This window comes from Poromitra crassiceps (genome assembly GCF_964638095.1).
Source record: "Poromitra crassiceps genome assembly, chromosome: 25".
Lineage (NCBI taxonomy): Eukaryota > Metazoa > Chordata > Actinopteri > Beryciformes > Melamphaidae > Poromitra > Poromitra crassiceps.
In genome coordinates, this window is record NC_139649.1 from 1,504,470 (window position 1) to 1,522,403 (window position 17,934).

At 45.8% G+C, this 17,934-nt stretch overlaps 1 protein-coding gene across 1 annotated transcript in view; it reads left to right on the forward strand.

Annotated features, from left to right (window-relative positions):
* Nucleotides 1-17,934, forward strand: part of fbln2 (fibulin 2) — a 63,785-nt gene that overhangs the window by 16,894 nt on the left and 28,957 nt on the right. Inside the window, exons 4-8 of the mRNA XM_083660978.1 lie at nucleotides 8,483-8,630; nucleotides 8,888-9,017; nucleotides 11,494-11,623; nucleotides 11,654-11,731; nucleotides 14,660-14,869. Of these exons, the coding sequence (XP_083517104.1) occupies nucleotides 8,483-8,630; nucleotides 8,888-9,017; nucleotides 11,494-11,623; nucleotides 11,654-11,731; nucleotides 14,660-14,869 (696 nt within the window). The remainder of the gene's footprint in view (nucleotides 1-8,482; nucleotides 8,631-8,887; nucleotides 9,018-11,493; nucleotides 11,624-11,653; nucleotides 11,732-14,659; nucleotides 14,870-17,934) is intronic.

Sequence of the window (17,934 nt, forward strand, 5' to 3'; positions counted from 1 at the left end):
GTGCAGTTGAGGCGAGGCGGGGCGGGGGGGGGGGGGGGGGGAGGGGGCACGCAGAGCAGCACACACACAACACCCAGACAGACCCAGGCAGCAGGACAGGATTGACAAACGCAAGCCAGAATATCCGATGCCCACCAGATGACTCAGTGAATGTGCTTGAAATGCTGCATTTCACAAAAGGCGGAATAACTCAGCTTCTAATTTGAAAAGTGTCTTTTTGCTCAAAACAGCCTATCTTCTCCGGCTCATAACTAAAGAACGGAAAATGGGATCAATAAACTTTTTTTTGCAGATGATAGAATAGAGTCTCATCGTTCTTTGTGCGTGTTCAGTGTTTACATAGTAATATCACACAATATTCTGTGGGCCTCGAGAAATCACTGAAAACGCTCTGAAACTCTGGCACTGGGAGCATCCGTTCTCCAAAAGTGGCTGGCACTCAATGAGTTAAGCATGATACACTATGACAGAGAGAGAGGCTGACCTGGGGTTATGGGCCAGTCTTTGTGCCAATTAGTTGAGGGATGATGGTGATGAGCCAGGTCAGTGGTTTTGATTCATCCATATACGTGACTATTGGCATGAACATCTCATAATGCTGACAGCCGTTCCTACTGTCTCATATTTGGAGGGAAACAGCGGCAGACGTTTCTCATGAGGAACCCAGAGTGTTGCTCTGGACAGCCAGCCGTCTGGGACTGATAGACTGCCAGACATGAAAAAGGGGCTGATTGGTGGTGGGAGGCGACGGGCGCGGCGGGCATCGCCGGAGAAACGAAAGCCATTTTACTCGATCGTAACAACAAAGCTCAATGCTCCCATTGTTTCAGAAACAACAGGCAGAAGATGCACAAATACAGTACGTCTGCCTTTGTCGATATGGATGGTCGAGTGTGGGACAGAGAGGGCCACACTGTACTCTTCTTACTCCTTTTATACATTACGTGGTTATTTTGATGAAACCACCAAAATGTTTCAGGCACAAAGACAACCCTGATGCAATGGAAGGGCAATCTGTTCTATATTCCATGATATTCCCATCTGCTTTACAGATGAGACCCTGGGGGTCTGAGTGAGAAGAAAGGGAGAGGATACTTGCATAATACTGATTGGCCAGCTATTTATCCATTGTATGGGATTCAGAAGCAGTATTATGTATTATTTGATTATAGCAAAGCTACACTAGCCAAGATTCTTATGTAAAGTGGATTTCCCAAAAATGAAATGCAAGTGAAAATGATGGGCGTCCGGATAGTGTAGCGGTAGATTCCCTGCATACCAGGGAACATACTTGGTCAGGTGGACTGGCCATGTCTGCGGGTGGTAAGCCACATATGGGTATGTGTCATGGTCGCTGTGGATAAAGTTGTTTTTATTTTTATTTTTTATTTTTTTAATGTGAGATATCTCACATATCACAACTCAAGTTGTACCTGTTTTGAGATTTGAAAACTCATCCACTGTGTGTGTGTGTGTGCTCATTTATGTTGATAAAGGTCACCGGTGTCAGCGAAGCAGAGTCTCATACTTACTCATATTCCTACTGGAACTTTGTACCTTGGCAACGTCAACCTAGATATGGTGCTTTTTGGGGATTTTGAAAGATATTTGGCAGTCTCCCCAAATTGTTGTGGAGCAGGTTAGTAAGTCAGTTGCGCTTTGTGTGGTCTATTTGTTTAGGAAGCATTCGATGAATGGCCATCACTATTGTGTTTCAGGGCAGGGAATGCTTGCCGACCGTGTCAGAGCAGTTAGCATCCTCGCATTGTTCTAAGCCATTAACCGCTTTGCTCGGGTTTTATTATTACCGTCGTAAAAACGACACTCCCTGAATGCCCGGGCAGCCTAGTCGATCCATACATGCTCCCTGCACAAATAAACACATCGAAACAGAAAGCGCTCAGAGCCAGGAAAGATGGCATCCATCATGTTTTACGCCTGTGAAAGTTCAACAGGAAAGAAGGGAAGTCCTTTCTTCAAACTGTGCTGTTTGGTCTGGGTCCAGCTGCTGTTAGCCAGGGCTGTAAGGGCAGATCTCCACCTCTACTGTACCTCATGTGACTCCTCCCCATAAGCAGCCCATAACCCATATTTTGATATCAGCTTGTTTAAATTTGTCAATTTCCTTGCAAAAAGACCCCCCCTCCCAAACGAGTGTTTTCCCCAGAATTGTATACCCTGGTGGAAAAGCCTCTGAAACAGCATTTAAAAACCTACACTACACTACAAATGCTCCATTTAATCACACAGATTAGGGCTGGGCAATATATCAATATTATATCGATGTCACGATATGACACTAGATATCGTTGTCATTTTGGATATCGTAATATCATGATATTGCATATTAACACATTCACTGCCAGCCTTTTTTTTTTACTGTAGGTAGGTTCTGCCAGAGGTTTTTTTTTGAGGATTCTGGCTCATTTTACAAGAGCCGAGGATTATTTTCTGCTTGGACTTTGTGAACACAAACTTCACAAAAGTACTAATAGAATGTGTGCTTTCTCTGTCTAAAAGAGTTAGTTTGTAGAGTTAGTAGTTATGTAGATATTAGCCGTTGAGTACAGCATGGTTTCAGCGTCTGAGAGTGAAAGCTGAGATAATCGCAGTTTTGTGAAATTCAATCAAACAGGCAGAACAGTCACTTTAACCATTTATTTTTGGCATCAGTGAGAGATCAGACATCTAAACAATATAGTTCTGAATGCCCTCTCCTTCAAACTCCTCCCTCCGTGGGCGTGTCTGGTGGCTTTCAGCAGCTTTTGTCACAAGCGAGTGTTCTGCTGCTGCTGCTGCTGCTGCGAGTTTGAGCAGCCTCCCTCCCTGGCAGCGAGTGTGGATAGGGCTCACTTGTTTCTTGGGTTTGAGAGCTTTGATGAAGCTTTGTGCGATTCTAGGCTTTATGCTGCATGTTTCAAAGTGTGTTTTCCACCCAGTCTATTTTTGGAATCCCCCACCGCCAGCTCCCAGCGCGATAATGCGCGAAAGTGAAAGCGTTTTCGCCAATCCATTTTACAGTAGAGAATGGTTTCCTCGCGCGTTACCCTACAGTTTTGGCTCTGCTTTTCCTAGTGTGGAGAGCACTGTCGCCACTTAGTGGGTCCGTGGAATGGGTTGTACACGTTCGCTGACTCCAATATTTTTATAGGAGACGTGGGGAGCGTTGATCCACGTCCCACCGTCAAATTTTTTTTTTTTTTTTAAGCCGAGATAACTCGTCATTGGCAGTGAACCGTTGGATTCTGTAAGCCGAGATAACTCGTCAATGGCAGTGAACGTGTTAAGTGTTTTCTTTTTTTCATTTCACATTTTCTGAACTTACCAGACTATCTGTTCTAGTGTATTATTTGCTTTTACCCACTTAGTCATTATTTACACATTACTGATTATGGTGATTATTTATCAAAGATCTCATTATGTAAATATTTTTGTGAAAGCACCAATAGTCATCCCTACAAACGCAATATTGATATCGAGGTATTTGGTCAAAAATATTGTGATCGTTGATTTTGTCCATATCTCCCAGCACTAACACAGAGAACATTCTTTAAGGCTTAGCAGCTCCTTATGGCAGGGTGACACACTCTGGGATTACTGCCTTTAGGCGAACAATTACATGACATGACATGACATGACGTCATTTAGCAGACACCTTCATCCAAAGGGACTTCATCAGAGAACATGTCACATTGCATGTCAGGCTTCATGTCAGCCTATATTCTCCGGCAGCTCTTCCTCAGTCTGTAATTGTCCCTAACTGCTGACCATGAGCACCAAGAGGCATCCGTCTCACAAAGAGATTGCAGGCTTGGGCGATTAATTAGCTCGTACGCCACAGTTGGTATCTGGATGCTGTCATGGGCTCTGGAGTGGCGCAGATGTGCCTGACACCCCGTCTGGACGTGTCGAGAGACAGGTCTGCATCGGGCCAGACAGAGTAATGATGGTCAAGCAGTGTGAGGCCGGCCTAATCACTCCAGACAAACCCCATGGGAGCTACTTAAGCCGCTTTCGGGGGACTTTTTAGGCAGCTGCACACCTCTTATTTTTAGTGTATCTGCTAGATAACCGGCCAGTTTGGTCAAGAGGCGAGACTATCCTGGGATCCACGCCGATTCCCCGCGTCAACAGCTTTTGCCAAAAGTCTGCTTTACGAGCTTTAAATATGTGTGCTCCTTTCTATTGTTCCCCAGCTAATTAGTAGGCCACTCCTGAATGTTAAGCTGCGTCTGACCCTCCGGTTGAACCTCATGTTTGGCCTTTGGCAAACACTCCCGGAACATACTTCACATAGCAGTGGGAAATGACATCGCTTCCCACTTCTTTGTGTGTGCGTCTCCTCTCCAGTGCAAGAAGAAATGAACCTGCATGGTCTCAGTATGAAGTCCAGATGGTTTGTTTGCTGGTGTTTGCTGATCCCTTCTGACAACGCATTCAGAAGGTCTATTCAATGGGATCAGCGAGGGAAGTGGTGTGTGCAATCTTTTCCAGTCACGTTGTATATATTTTATTATTATATTATTATTATATATAAGCCTGTCCTCAGAGGGGCCGGAATCATCTTCTGATTGACTGACGGAGATCTACTAGAGTGCACATTGTTGGGATTAGAAACAGATCTCATAGATTGTATTTAGACCATTTTAGACTGACTTATCAATAAAACTGAGATATGTCAACCTGAGATGGCGATGTGGTGACGATTAGTCTTTCTGGACAATATGCTCACAAATGGGAGAAGTTCCTTTTACTTTGTGGTTCTCTCAATCTGCCCTGTATTTTTCCCACAGTGCTGGGCCCCACCACGGTCAGAAGATGGCAAAATCAGGACACTCAGTCACTGATAATTTTTTTTACATCAAAAGTACCACTTATAAACGTATCTTTTGTTACCTAGGAAAACAGCAGGGGGCAGCAGCACCAACATCGCCTTTTACACTTTTAGATCTCAAAGTGTTCAGTTTCTCCACCGCTGCAGGCTCTCTCTTCCCCCTCCCTGTCCAGGCCCAGTGTCAGGTCAGCCAAAACAAAATGGAAACTTTTGGGTAAAACTTTCAAAATAATGTCATTTAAACAAGTAAATAGCCTTACTGATGCACATTGGAGGAGAAAAAGGTGTTTTAACAAACAAAGCAGCAAACCAAAATACTCGTGCTGTTGAGATTACATATGGAGTGAAACTGTGGCTGTAAAGCATTACTCAAAATGAACATTAATGTTAACGTTACAACAAGGGTTTTATTTTGAAATCCCTAAAGCGGATGATCTACTTACATTCTGGCTGACTTGACGGCCTATATTTACAGTCTATGCGCATGACACCCAGCAGTAAATGGGGAGAAATGCTTTTTTTCTGTCGTCATATTCCGTCAATGTACATTTGAAAGTAAATAACTGTTAAGAAAGGAAAAGGAGAGGCAAATACATTAAATCAAGAGGAGAGGAACACAGGGTGGAAAATAAAGTGTTGGACCACCGCCAACATTTATATTGAGTGCCGTTCACAGGCGTGGCGTTAATAACCCGCCTCACATCGAGGGTCGGCTAAACTGGATCGGGATGGCTTGGCAAATTTTAGACAGAATAAAAAGGCAATAGTTTGTGGATATTAGTGGCATTTTTGGCCAATCTAAAAGGGGCTTCGCTCACGAACGTATAGTGGGTTTAGTGAAGCGGGTGGGGCTAGGGAAGAGTGGTCGTAGCTAGGGATAGGAAGGTGGTAGAGAGTCAGGATTCGATGGGTGGCTAGGGGGATATGGGTGGTGGGAGGGGGGCGAGGAAGGGGGGTTGTGGTAAAAAAAAAAGGGGCCATAGCTAGGGATAGGAAGGTGGTAGAGAGTTAGGGGCCGTAGCTTGGGATAGGAAGGTGGTAGGGAGTTAGGGGCCGTAGCTTGGGATAGGAAGGTGGTAGGGAGTTAGGGGCCGTAGCTTGGGATAGGAAGGTGGTAGAGAGTTAGGGGCCGTAGCTTGGGATAGGAAGGTGGTAGGGAGTTAGGGGCCGTAGCTTGGGATAGGAAGGTGGTAGAGAGTTGGGATTCGAGCGGTGGGTAGGGGGAGTGGCTAAGGGGATGTGGGTGGTGGGAGCAGGTGTGGTGCCATAAAGCTGACTGGACACACCACTGTGCCGTGTGCTTAAAGGTTTGCACTTGTTTTGAAGACACTGCTTATGCATTATGCACAGCAATCTGCAGACAGCCTTTGCTTTAAGATGGTTTCCTGAGCATTAGAGAAATCAGTTTGCTTTAAGATGGTTTCCTGAGCATTAGAGAAATCAGTTTGCTTTAAGATGGTTTCCTGAGCATTAGAGAAATCAGGACTGGGATGCGGCAGATTGAAATAAAAGGAGATTCAAAGCGACGCTCAAAGCAGAACCATTTTATGACTCAGTGGTTCTTTTGATCTGAATGTACACTGTGCAGTATTAGCATAGTTTAGATTAATCACGCTCCTGGGCCAATGGAATTGATATTAAATCATTCCTTTCTCCGGAAAGACCAAATAATACAGGCAGTAAACTGATCACACTGCTATACTGTATTTGTTGGCATCACTTTTTCTTAACTACAGTGAATAAGCTCTATGTGTCAACAGGACTTATAGTGAAATGAAGTGAAAGTATGACTCTGGTAGCTGTGTATAGTAGATGTGTATTCAATGCTTTTATGCATTGCAGCACTATTAGTTCCTGAATGTTATTGAAATTTGCGGTACTTCATTCATCGGTGCCCGCTGCGTGGGCTCACTAGCGGCCTCCCGCCCTGCAGCTCCCTGAGCTGGCCCTGCAGCTTGCATACGCAGCTCGGCCACTACGCGGCCTCGCCCACCCTGCAGCTCGATCGCTGCGCGGGCTCACGTGCTCTTATGACATCACTGATTATGTCACTATGCCTATGACATCATCAGTGATGTCACAATCATAGACTGGTCACAATGCACAATTGCTCAAGTGACATCACTGATGACATCACTTCCAGTTGGTTACATCCAGGACAAAAATCCAGGACAAAAATCGCAGAGCCCACTTGCTCCCTTTTAGTTATGATGATGGTGATGCAGCATAAGCCTGGTGTTCTATATCAATAAGCTGTATACGCCAACAAGGGTTTATTGAACTGAAAAACAAAAGCTCTTTTTTCTTCAAAGGGCATGGAGAGAAGCGTGTGTGTGTGTGTGTGTGTGTGTGTGTGTGTGTGTGTGTGTGTGTGTGTGTGTGACGTGTGTGTGTGACGTGTGTGTGTGTGTGAGACGTGTGTGTGTGTGTGTGTGAGACGTGTGTGTGTGTGTGTGTGTGTGTGTGTGTGTGCGTGTGTGCGCGCGTGCGCCTGCAGCCTGGGGTATGACAGGAAGGCTATGGGGAGTCAGTGGAGCTGTGATGGCTCTATAGTGCCTCCTCACACAGCAGCACTCAGGCTCAGTGCTGCAGACTCAGCAGTGGGGGGTCATTTCAGTCTCTGTGGGACCTCCAGGACCTCCAGCGCAGCGGAGAATGTCAGCGACGGCTGTATGACGGGCCGCCACGTCACCGGCCTCTTTGACGTCGGCGAGGCTCGCGTCCAATCAGCTGAAACCAATAAAACTGAGATTGTACATTTTTGGTATGGAAGGACCACAAAATGTGTGCGGTTAAGAAATATGAGATGCATTCATTCAATTATGGGATTTAATGAGTTCCTGGTTTGACACATGTTTTATGCTCATTCCCCTCAGTTGATGACACGGAAATGATTCTCTGCATATCATAAGTGGATGATAATAACGTGGAGAGATGGTTTTAAATAGGAACCATTACTGGAGTTTTATGTTGGTGCTTCTCTCACTATAGCCAGTGTAAGATGGGCCAATTTAATTTGCAGTGCCATTCATACAGCGACATCTGATGTCAGCTTCATTACCAATTCAATATTACATATCCACAATTACATCCACATCCTCCAGCCTCCCGTCATGGTGTCAGTGTGTCTGCTGGCAGCATACAGATATGCTGTGTGATCCGGGCTCCGCTCTGTGTCAGCCTGTCACTCCTAACCTTACCAGAGGACTGCAATTCCTGAGAGTGAAAAGTATATACGGTATATATATATACAGTATATATATATATATATAAGTATATATATATAGACTCCAGCCTCACCCAGCCTTTTGCCATCTGTAAATTGGGAGTACGGGGAGTAAAAAAAAGTTTCCAATCATAAAACAGACTACCGTATTCTGTCAACACGACTATACACTTTTAGTCAGCTGTCAAAAGCATAAAGCGGCGCCCGTGAGGCTGGGTAGTCTACCATATGTCGGACTGCTTTAGTGTGTTCACTGTGCTGTGCTGTGCGGGCTGCAGTCTGTTCCACCAGGCCGGGCCATGATGCCATGCAGACATGCTGGATTTACAGCACCACGGTTTTCTGCTCCATAAATCTCTGCTGCTGATGTCTGCATATACATACAGTACCTGCATACATACCTGCATGTCTCTGGGTTGCAGGTCCAGGTCCAGCAGCCACTGCAGGTCCAGGTGTTTCTGCTGAAGAGCTGGTGGATAGCTGCTGTGCTGTGGGCCAGCGATGGGCCACAGAGAAGCACCACTGTGACCTCATGCCTCTTCACAACAACGACAAGCACTCGATATGCAGGTAAGTAAGGCGGAGCCTCCCAGCTGGAGGCACTGACTCATCTCATTGGTTGAGGAAAACCTGGAGGTGCTCTGCCTTTGAGAAGTTTTTGTAGAACTGAAGCGCCAATCTACCAGAAATTGTGCCCCCATTTTCCGTGCATGACTTTGTGTCAACATAATGTTCATTGTGTGGTGTATGCCTATATGTTTATTTTGTGTGTGCGTGCGTGTGCGTGCGTGCGTGCGTGCGTGTGTGTGTGTGTGTCTCTCTCTCAGTGTTGCTCAGAAGCAGTGCTGCTTAAGCTCTCTGAAGGAGAGCCAGTGTGCGTCGGGTATGACTGCAGCCAGAGGAGGAGATACTTGTGAAGTAGATGTTGAGGAGCAGTGCACAGATGACTCCTACCAGGCAAGTCCAGCACCACTGCATCACCACCATGACAACTGCTTCCACTGTACAGGCTCGCTGTTTAAAAGAGTAGAAACCCCAACGTACATATTCAATTATTATTCTAGAGTGGTTTCTGCTTTATTAATCTGCTTTTTTATAGTAGGCAGTGGAGAGTGACAGGAAGTTACAGAGAGGAGGATAATTGAACTCTCGAATAGGAAGTCAGGTAGAGAATGGCACACTTTCATTTTAAATGTTTCAAGACGACCAATCTCTACAGGATAAACAATTCAAGCCATGAGGTCCCATGAGGTAGACAGCTGTCAAATACTGCAGTTCCTTTGGATGTGCCATGATAATAGGGTGAAAGCGGAGGAGTTTGGCAGTGCATATTTAGTGTATATTTAAACTGTTTAAACATCCCCTGGAATGCTGCGTTGTTTTGGCCAGAGTGAGATTTCAATTTCAGATAGCTGTGCCCCGGCGTGCACGTTTTCATTAAGGTCAAAGAGTTTATTTGTGTTTATTGGAGTTGGGAAATTTTAGCGAAGAGCTTCCAAAACCCCCCGTTTTATACGCATCCTTCAGACCTGTGAATACTTCCATATGGAAATGGTAGCCATGCCTTTTGTCTCGGTGTCGGCTCAAATAGCATTCCCTGTTTCTCCAAGAGGAAGCCCGGCGGTTTGGCCCGTCAGCTAACTCTTCAGCTACCTCTTCAGCTAACCCTTCAGCTAACTCTTCAGCTAACTCTTCAGCTAACCCTTCAGCTAACTCTTCAGCTAAATCTTCAGCTAACTCTTCAGCTAACTCTTCAGCTAACTCTTCAGCTAAATCTTCAGCTAACTCTTCAGCTAAATCTTCAGCTAACTCTTCAGCTAACTCTTCAGCTAACTCTTCAGCTAACTCTTCAGCTAACCCTTCAGCTAAATCTTCAGCTAACTCTTCAGCTAACCCTTCAGCTAACTCTTCAGCTAACTCTTCAGCTAACCCTTCAGCTAACTCTTCAGCTAAATCTTCAGCTAACTCTTCAGCTAACCCTTCAGCTAACTCTTCAGCTAAATCTTCAGCTAACTCTTCAGCTAACCCTTCAGCTAACTCTTCAGCTAAATCTTCAGCTAACTCTTCAGCTAACCCTTCAGCTAACTCTTCAGCTAACTCTTCAGCTAACCCTTCAGCTAACTCTTCAGCTAAATCTTCAGCTAACTCTTCAGCTAAATCTTCAGCTAACTCTTCAGCTAACTCTTCGGGTGCTTTAGGCAGCTGAGCTGAATCATTGAGGCCCTTTTACACCGTGCATTAAAATGTGTTTCGGCTGATCGGATTGCATGTGCACTTAAGTTGAAAATACAGGTGTAAAGTCATCCAACCGGCCAAACCACCTCTGTGTAAAGTGTAAATGCAAACGTGTTCTCAATCCACATACAACAGTCACTGCTGATGGCGCTGCTCTACGCTTCCCTCACGGTGTCATTACACATGACTTTACCATCAAGACCTTTTCAGCTGCGGTTCATCCCTCTCATTGGTCGATGGCGCCCATTTCTCTTGTTGTTCATTCATAAAGCCAAGCCCGTTAGTGTCCTGAGCGAGCTCAGAGAGAAGCAGACAGCCCACAGAGTGGAGTGTGTAAGCAGCAGTGCTCACGGGCAGCCTGCCCCGTGGGCTCCTCTGCCGTCGGTCGGGACAAACAACTCGTCACTCGGTCACTGATTGGGCATTTTCCCTGGGTGTCAAGTCGCTTCTTTTGTGCTTGTTATTTTTGGCGGTTTTGTGTGTGTTTTGGCAGGTTTTTGAACAGTTCTTGGGCTGGAAACCCATCAGCTGTATCTGGCAACAAGAGCGATTAGCGATCGGATCTCAATGTGGACACTGGAGACACATATTAATACCGGGTGTCAATGTAATCATCAGGTTAAATCATACTGTGTAGATACAATCTGGATACAAGATGCATTTTAATGCTGCAGCAGTAGGTGTAAAGGGAGTCATTGTTTCTTTGGGAATTTGCCGTTTTTTGCTGCACAGGGCTGTACTAGCCCGCTCGTCTGTTGAGCTATGCCCCGCCCTCCTCTGCTGTTTACTAAACAGGGCTGGCAGCATATGCCCCGCCCTCCTCTGCTGTTTACTAAACAGGGCTGGCAGCATATGCCCCGCCCTCCTCTGCTGTTTACTAAACAGGGCTGGCAGCATATGCCCCGCCCTCCTCTGCTGTTTACTAAACAGGGCTGGCAGCATATGCCCCGCCCTCCTCTGCTGTTTACTAAACAGGGCTGGCAGCATATGCCCCGCCCTCCTCTGCTGTTTACTAAACAGGGCTGGCAGCATATGCCCCGCCCTCCTCTGCTGTTTACTAAACAGGGCTGGCAGCATATGCCCCGCCCTCTGCTGTTGACTAAACAGGGCTGTCAGCAGAGAGGTGATGATTAGAGGTGTGACGTGCACCCTGGTGACAGACTCCTAATAGGCTCTGCTGTTGTTTCTGGGTGGCCAGGTGTGCTGCAGCTGCTGTGCCCTTGGCTTACGCGTGCGTAGTGAAGGACGGGGGTGCGATGCCCACCAGTACCTGGGCTACCCGTGTGGCCACATCTTCCTCACCTGCTGCGAGGAGGAGGGGGAGGAGGAGGAGGAGGAGGAGGAGGAGGAGAAGGAGGAGAAGGAGGAGGGGGGTCTGAGCCAGCTGCAACTGAGGAGGAAGGAGAAGCCCAGGCCCACAGCTATGCCCAGGAAAGGTAACTATACTATACAGCAGTGGTCCACTGACATGGAAAAGACATTGAGCATGCAGCCGTGTACATTATGATGAAGTGTTAAAATAGTAGGTTGGAGTTTAGTTATACAAACATTGGAGGCGGAGTTTCTCTGGAGGCAGAAATAAGCTCATATCAAGCCCAGCTCTCTGGCTGAAGCCTAGCTGAAGTCTAGCCATACTAAGTTGTCTCGGTTAGTTTTAATAAGCCTAGCTTACTTTCAAACTAGCCATACTAGCCTATAGGAGCACCTAAGTCACGCCTTCTTCCGGGTTCGGCATGGGACCTAAGGGATTTCATTGCCCATTCATTTTCCCATTGACGTTTCGGAAAATCCTTATAAAAAGAGTTTTTCTTGGTCAAACCAAGGAATTTGCTATATTCAGAATCAGGAGCGACCATAGAACATTCACATGGACCCCCCCAAAAAAGAAAAAAGTTCTATTGTCTCTCGTGATTCTGAATATAGTTCAATTGCTTGGTTTGGCCAAGTAAAACTCTTTTTATAAAGATTTTCCAAACCGTCTATGGAGAAATGAATGGAGAATTCACTTCCTCAGGTCCCATGGGCAATCTCACAATGTCGGAGCATAGGCACTCTCTAGCTAGTTAGGTAAGGCAGTTAGCTAGCCTCCCAAGATCATGAATGCTGTTCATGAATATTTTGTTTGATTGATTGATTGATTTTATTCTGGATAAAGAACAACAACATCCAAGGGATATACATGTAAAAGTATAAAGACTTATTTCCAACATGGTCCCTGGTCTTCTTATACAACAGGGCAAACAATAACACATAGCATCACATAAACAAAATAGAACAGACCAGTCAAAGATAAAAAGAACAGGAGATATGAACCAACATCAGTTCCAAAATCAGTTAGCATCAAAAACCTGGCTCTTAATTGTATCTCCACAGCACCTATGTCTCTGAAAAATGTTTGTATAAAACTCCATTCTGTGTAAAAACATGTAGCTAGCTAGTATCCCTGTGTGGCTAATGTAACCATCAACACATTTGATAGAGCTAAAATACGGAGTCGTACGTTGAGGTATTTCTATCTCTCATTGAGGTTTATGTCACAGAGGTGGAGTACGGGCTGAGTTTGATCTTCACAAAGACAGATGCTCAAGGTTGATTGGTCAGGTGTCACGTTACCATTTGGAGTAATGGGGGAAGATGTAGGCAAGCTGTGATGAATCAGGAGCAGATGGCCGCTCAGGCTGGTGTCTCTACTTGAGCCAGCAAAGTTTTCCTCTGCCTCTGATCCATCAAGGACCAAGTGCCAGTGACATTCACATCAATGGATTCTCCTCGCAGTGCAGGAGTGGGATAAGAATGGCTCATTGCAAAAACATTGAAGCACAAATGAAAGCTGGTCCACACACTAGATTCAAGCACCCGGCGCCTTTCCTAAAGCAGCATGTCAATAAGAGGCAGTACCATTTGTACTTTTACTCACAGTGTAGGCCTATGCCTACATTTATCTAGCACTTGGCGTACATCAGGTTGGATGTGCACTCATCTGCTTGCCTATTTAATACAGTCTCCTCCAAATATGGCCCTCAAACAAAGTCTTGTTTGCAGCTGGTAGGTCCATGAAAAGGGATTGGCATGTTAGTGCATCGTGTACGTGGTACCACAGAGACCCATTTGTCAGCTCTAGTTGTTTTTTTTACGAGTGTATTAGTGGAGAGAAAATGTAAAATGACAGTCCCATGCCACCAAGGTTTGTACTAGGATAGTCAGGGGACAGTGGTCGTCCAATTATGAGGCTTGTCGTACCCAAGTGTGGTGGTGAGGTAAGGTCATTTCCTCCTCCTTGACTCAGCCTTTTATTTCACTTACAACATCAGAGGAGATCTTCATCATCCCGCCTTTTAATGGGACCAACCGCTGCAGCTCATTCTCTTCAACTTTAAAGAGGGAATTTGTTTTGAATGATGTCAGCCTGAACTGAGCGTCAGTCAACCTGCAGAAAGCTGTGCAAGGTTTAGGACCCGTAAAAGTTGTCCACGTGCGCTCTCTCTCTCTCTCTCTCTCTCTCTCACTCTCTCTCTCCCTCTCTCTCTCTCTCTCTCTCCCCTTCCCTCCCTCCTTCTCTCGGGACGCTTCAAGGCTCCAGCCTTAGCTTAGAGTGTTTTATGGACGAAAAAATGGATGAGATGCACTGTAATTATTTCCATGGGGGATATGTTTTCAGTCTTATGACTCACCGCCTTTTAATTAAAACAGGAAACATTTAATCTCCCCCTGCTCCTCTGAATTTAAACCCCAGGTAATGACTGTGAGAAATATGTGCTGGACCCGTTACTGCTGTTTACTTTGTAACTTATGGCGTTCACCTCATAATAGTAGTAGTAGATCTACTATAGTAGATGGGGCAACATTCCAAAGTGAAATGCGTCAAAAACGCACCTTGGCAACAAGTTCCTATATAATGACTGTAACATTGTTGCTGAGAGGCGTCTCCTTTAGGGCTGTGTTTGCCCGTCCGTACCGCCCAAAAGGTTGCCTTGTGTACCGTATCTTCTGCTGAGTTCCAGCTTGCACTCTGGACGAGAGTGAAACTGAACAAACACGATGGAAACAGTTTGATAAGGAGCAGCAGGTAATAGAAGCAGTTGCTGTAGGTAGAGACGAGGTCTTACATTGGGAGCTGAAAAGAAAACCCATCTTTACAAGCCGTCTTTTGGAGTTTGAAGCTTATGCTGCTATTGCACTCCCGGTAAGTCACTCCGGATAAGAACATCCGTTAAGTAGTTGAAATGTAAAGGAGGAGCAGATGGTCTATGTGTTTGAGGTAATTTCATGAGGTAAGTGTGCCGGGGAGATTATACAGGCAATCTGGTGCTGTCTCTAATTTGAGATCCCCCCCTCTCCCCCCCCCCTCCTCCACTCCTTTGCAGTCTCCGACAGCAAGTTCCCCAAGGAGGCCTTCTCCATAGACGGCGTAGACGAGGCTGCCAACGCGCTGGAGGAGCAGGAGGATGTGGATGAGTGTCAGCTGTACGTGGGCCAGCTGTGCCAGCACACGTGCACCAACACCTGGAGCTCGTACCGGTGTGGCTGCCACCAGGGCTACACACTGCAGCCGGACGGACACTCCTGTGCACCCGGTGAGCACCCAGGGACATGCAGTACCCTCAGTGGCCTCTGTCAGGCAGCGGCCTCCTCCAGTACAAGGCTGCCAACTGGCTTGTCTCTGTCTGCAAAGAGCCAACTGCCTGACAGACTTTAGACATCTAGGATTGTAAGCAGCCTGCAATACAATATTATTACTTGGCTGCCTGCAGGCTAATCTCATATGTAGCTATCTGACATGCTGCCTCTGTATTGCTTTGACTAGTAGTGACTGTTTTTTTTAAGAAGGAATCATGTACATTAACAGCACTTCTCCAAAATGTTAGCTATAGGTTAACTACCTAGCCAGCTAACTGCAGCTCCCATCCCATGCCTTCAAATCAAATTAAGTTTAGCTTGATTGATCAAGTCATATGAGGTTTCTAACACCAAGCATTCACTAAAAAGGCAGGATTTGTGGCTAAAATATGTTACTTTTAAACTTCCGAGTTTTTAAACATTTTTGGAGCGCGTGCGTGTGTGTGTGTGTGTGTGTGTGTGTGTGTGTGTGTGTGTGTGTGTGTGTGTGTGTGTGTGTATGTGTGTGTGTGTGTGTGTGTGTGTGTGTGTGTGTGTGTGTGCATGCGCGCGTGTGTGTGTGTGTGTGTGTGTGTGTGTGCATGTGTGTGTGTGTGTACATGTGTGAAATCAAAAGATTGACTTTGAAAATGTTCCAGTAGCTGAAAGGTTAACGTTAGATTTAAGACCAGAGTCACCAGTTTGAATCTGGCTGACTGGCTGTGAGAAGTGCAGAACAAAGTGGTGAAGCTTTGTAATGCTGCTGTCAGAGTGACCTTGAGCCAAAGCATTTTTCTCCCAATTGTTCTTGGCCAATTTCCCCCTGTCTAAGTGGTCCCGGTCGTTGCTCCTCCCCCTCCTGTCTAAGTGGTCCCGGTCGTTGCTCCTCCCCCTCCTGTCTAAGTGGTCCCGGTCGTTGCTCCTCCCCCTCTGCCCTGTCTAAGTGGTCCCGGTCGTTGCTCCTCCCCCTCTGCCGATCTGGGGAGAGTTTAGACTCGCATGCCTCCACCGATGCATGTGGAGTCACCAGCCGCTTCTTCCCACCTGACAGCGACAAGTTTCATCATGTTATTCCCCCCCAGTTCCCCTCAATGCTGAACAGGCTGACCAGAGGGGGAGCTAGTGCAGCGACCAGGACACATACCCTTATCCGACTTCCCAACCGCCAACTTCCAATCATGGAAGTTGGAAAGCCTCATTACTGTTTTGCTTGCACCTGTGTTTACCCTGCCTTTTCGACACAAAATGGCCCCCGTGAGAAGGGTCTATTGTGCCTGTATGGTCGCCCGAACAAGCCGGAGGTGAACACGTGTTTGTAGGCGAGTGAATATACCGATACACCACCCGGGTGCCTTAAGCCAAGCATTAAACCCACAACTGCTCCAGTGGAGCTACTCAGAGACCAACAGTAAAATATATCCACATTAAATATACAGACTGTTTTTTATGCTGTTCCAGTGATGTCCTTCTCAAATCATTCAGAAGCCATTTCCCCCCAGATAGTCTTTATCTAAAATGCTTCATGGCCATGGATGTGATGCTGGACTGTTGACATCCCCACCAGCCATATGACACTAACCTAATGCAAACGTGGATCTGATAACAGCCTAGTCTGATAACAATTGTTTCTATACAGTATGGTTATTGGTTAGTCTCCTTCACATTGATTCAAATACATCTTTACTCCAATTCGTTTCACTGGTTAGTCATATCACAGATGCTTGATAGGAATTCTCTGACAGGGAATGAGGGCACCAGGGCCCAATAAAACTAAAAAAGTATTTCTCTCTCACTCATTTAAATACAGGCATCTTGATTTTATTGTCTTCATTTTTATGGTTATTTTACTATGATGATGGTGTGGTTAAACCACCACTAGTTGGTTATGGCACTTGAGGAAAGGCCACTTAAACAGACTCATAAAGTAACCTCAAATTAAAGGTCATTAATTCACAAAGCAGGCGGCTTTATTAAGAGCAAAAAGACATAAATGGCCGGGCAAATTCTGTCCCGCCATTAGGAAAGTGCTATAATGTGGAATATTATACTTTAATCTAACTATTACTTTTTTATTGGTTTCATATAACTTTACCAGGAACATGCAAGTTCTGTTGGCTATTCAGTAGGGGTGTCACGATTAGGGATGGGCATTGTAAGGGATTTAAATACTCGAGTACTCTCCTTCTGTTATGAAAGAGTACTCGAGTACTCCCCCCCCCCCGGGGGAACGACACACACACATGAAAGATCCTAAGTTTGGCTATGTTAAGCAGTTACCATTAGCATTCGCCAAATGCCTGTGATGAGAGCAGGGGTGATCTGCTTTGTATGGGGCTGTTCACAGCAACTTCACACACATTACCAATTTTGCATGGAAAAAGCGCTGCCTGGTGCACTTTTTAGTTTTTACAGATTGACTGTGATAAGGTGATCCGGTGTTAGCAGTTAGCCTACCTCAGTAAAAGTAATTCCCAATACATGTCGGTAATCATTCCATACTGCTTCTTGATCACTGTTAAGTAAATCCACTTATTAAAAACTCTGGTGTTCTGCCAAAAAGTGATAACTGCAAACATGATAACTGCAAACAGTAATAATGTTGGCTAACGTTAACCGCAAAAACCACCAACAACATCCGAGTGATGGTCCCCGCCCGTGGTGAAACACGGAACGTTTGGCTATGGTAAACAAAGTTACTGTCAGGGGTCCGTTAGTCAAAGTGGTCCGTCCGAGTAAAAAACATCTAACGTTACCATCTTTGCTTGCACATCTATATATAAATTGGCCATGAACGGAAAACAACTGCAATCAAATCTTGTTTATTTTACATCTGCTGAATATAGATTGCGTTAATATACATGGACGTCTGTGTTGCTGGCGATTCGCCAGACGCTGTTAACGTTAGATCGGCCATTTTTATAGGGGAGGGGGGTGGGGCGAGTACCCGGACAGCGGAAACGGTACTCGAGTACTCTCGTTACAAACGAGTACTCGAGTACCCGAGTACTCTCCCCCATCCCTAGTCACGATACGATACGATACA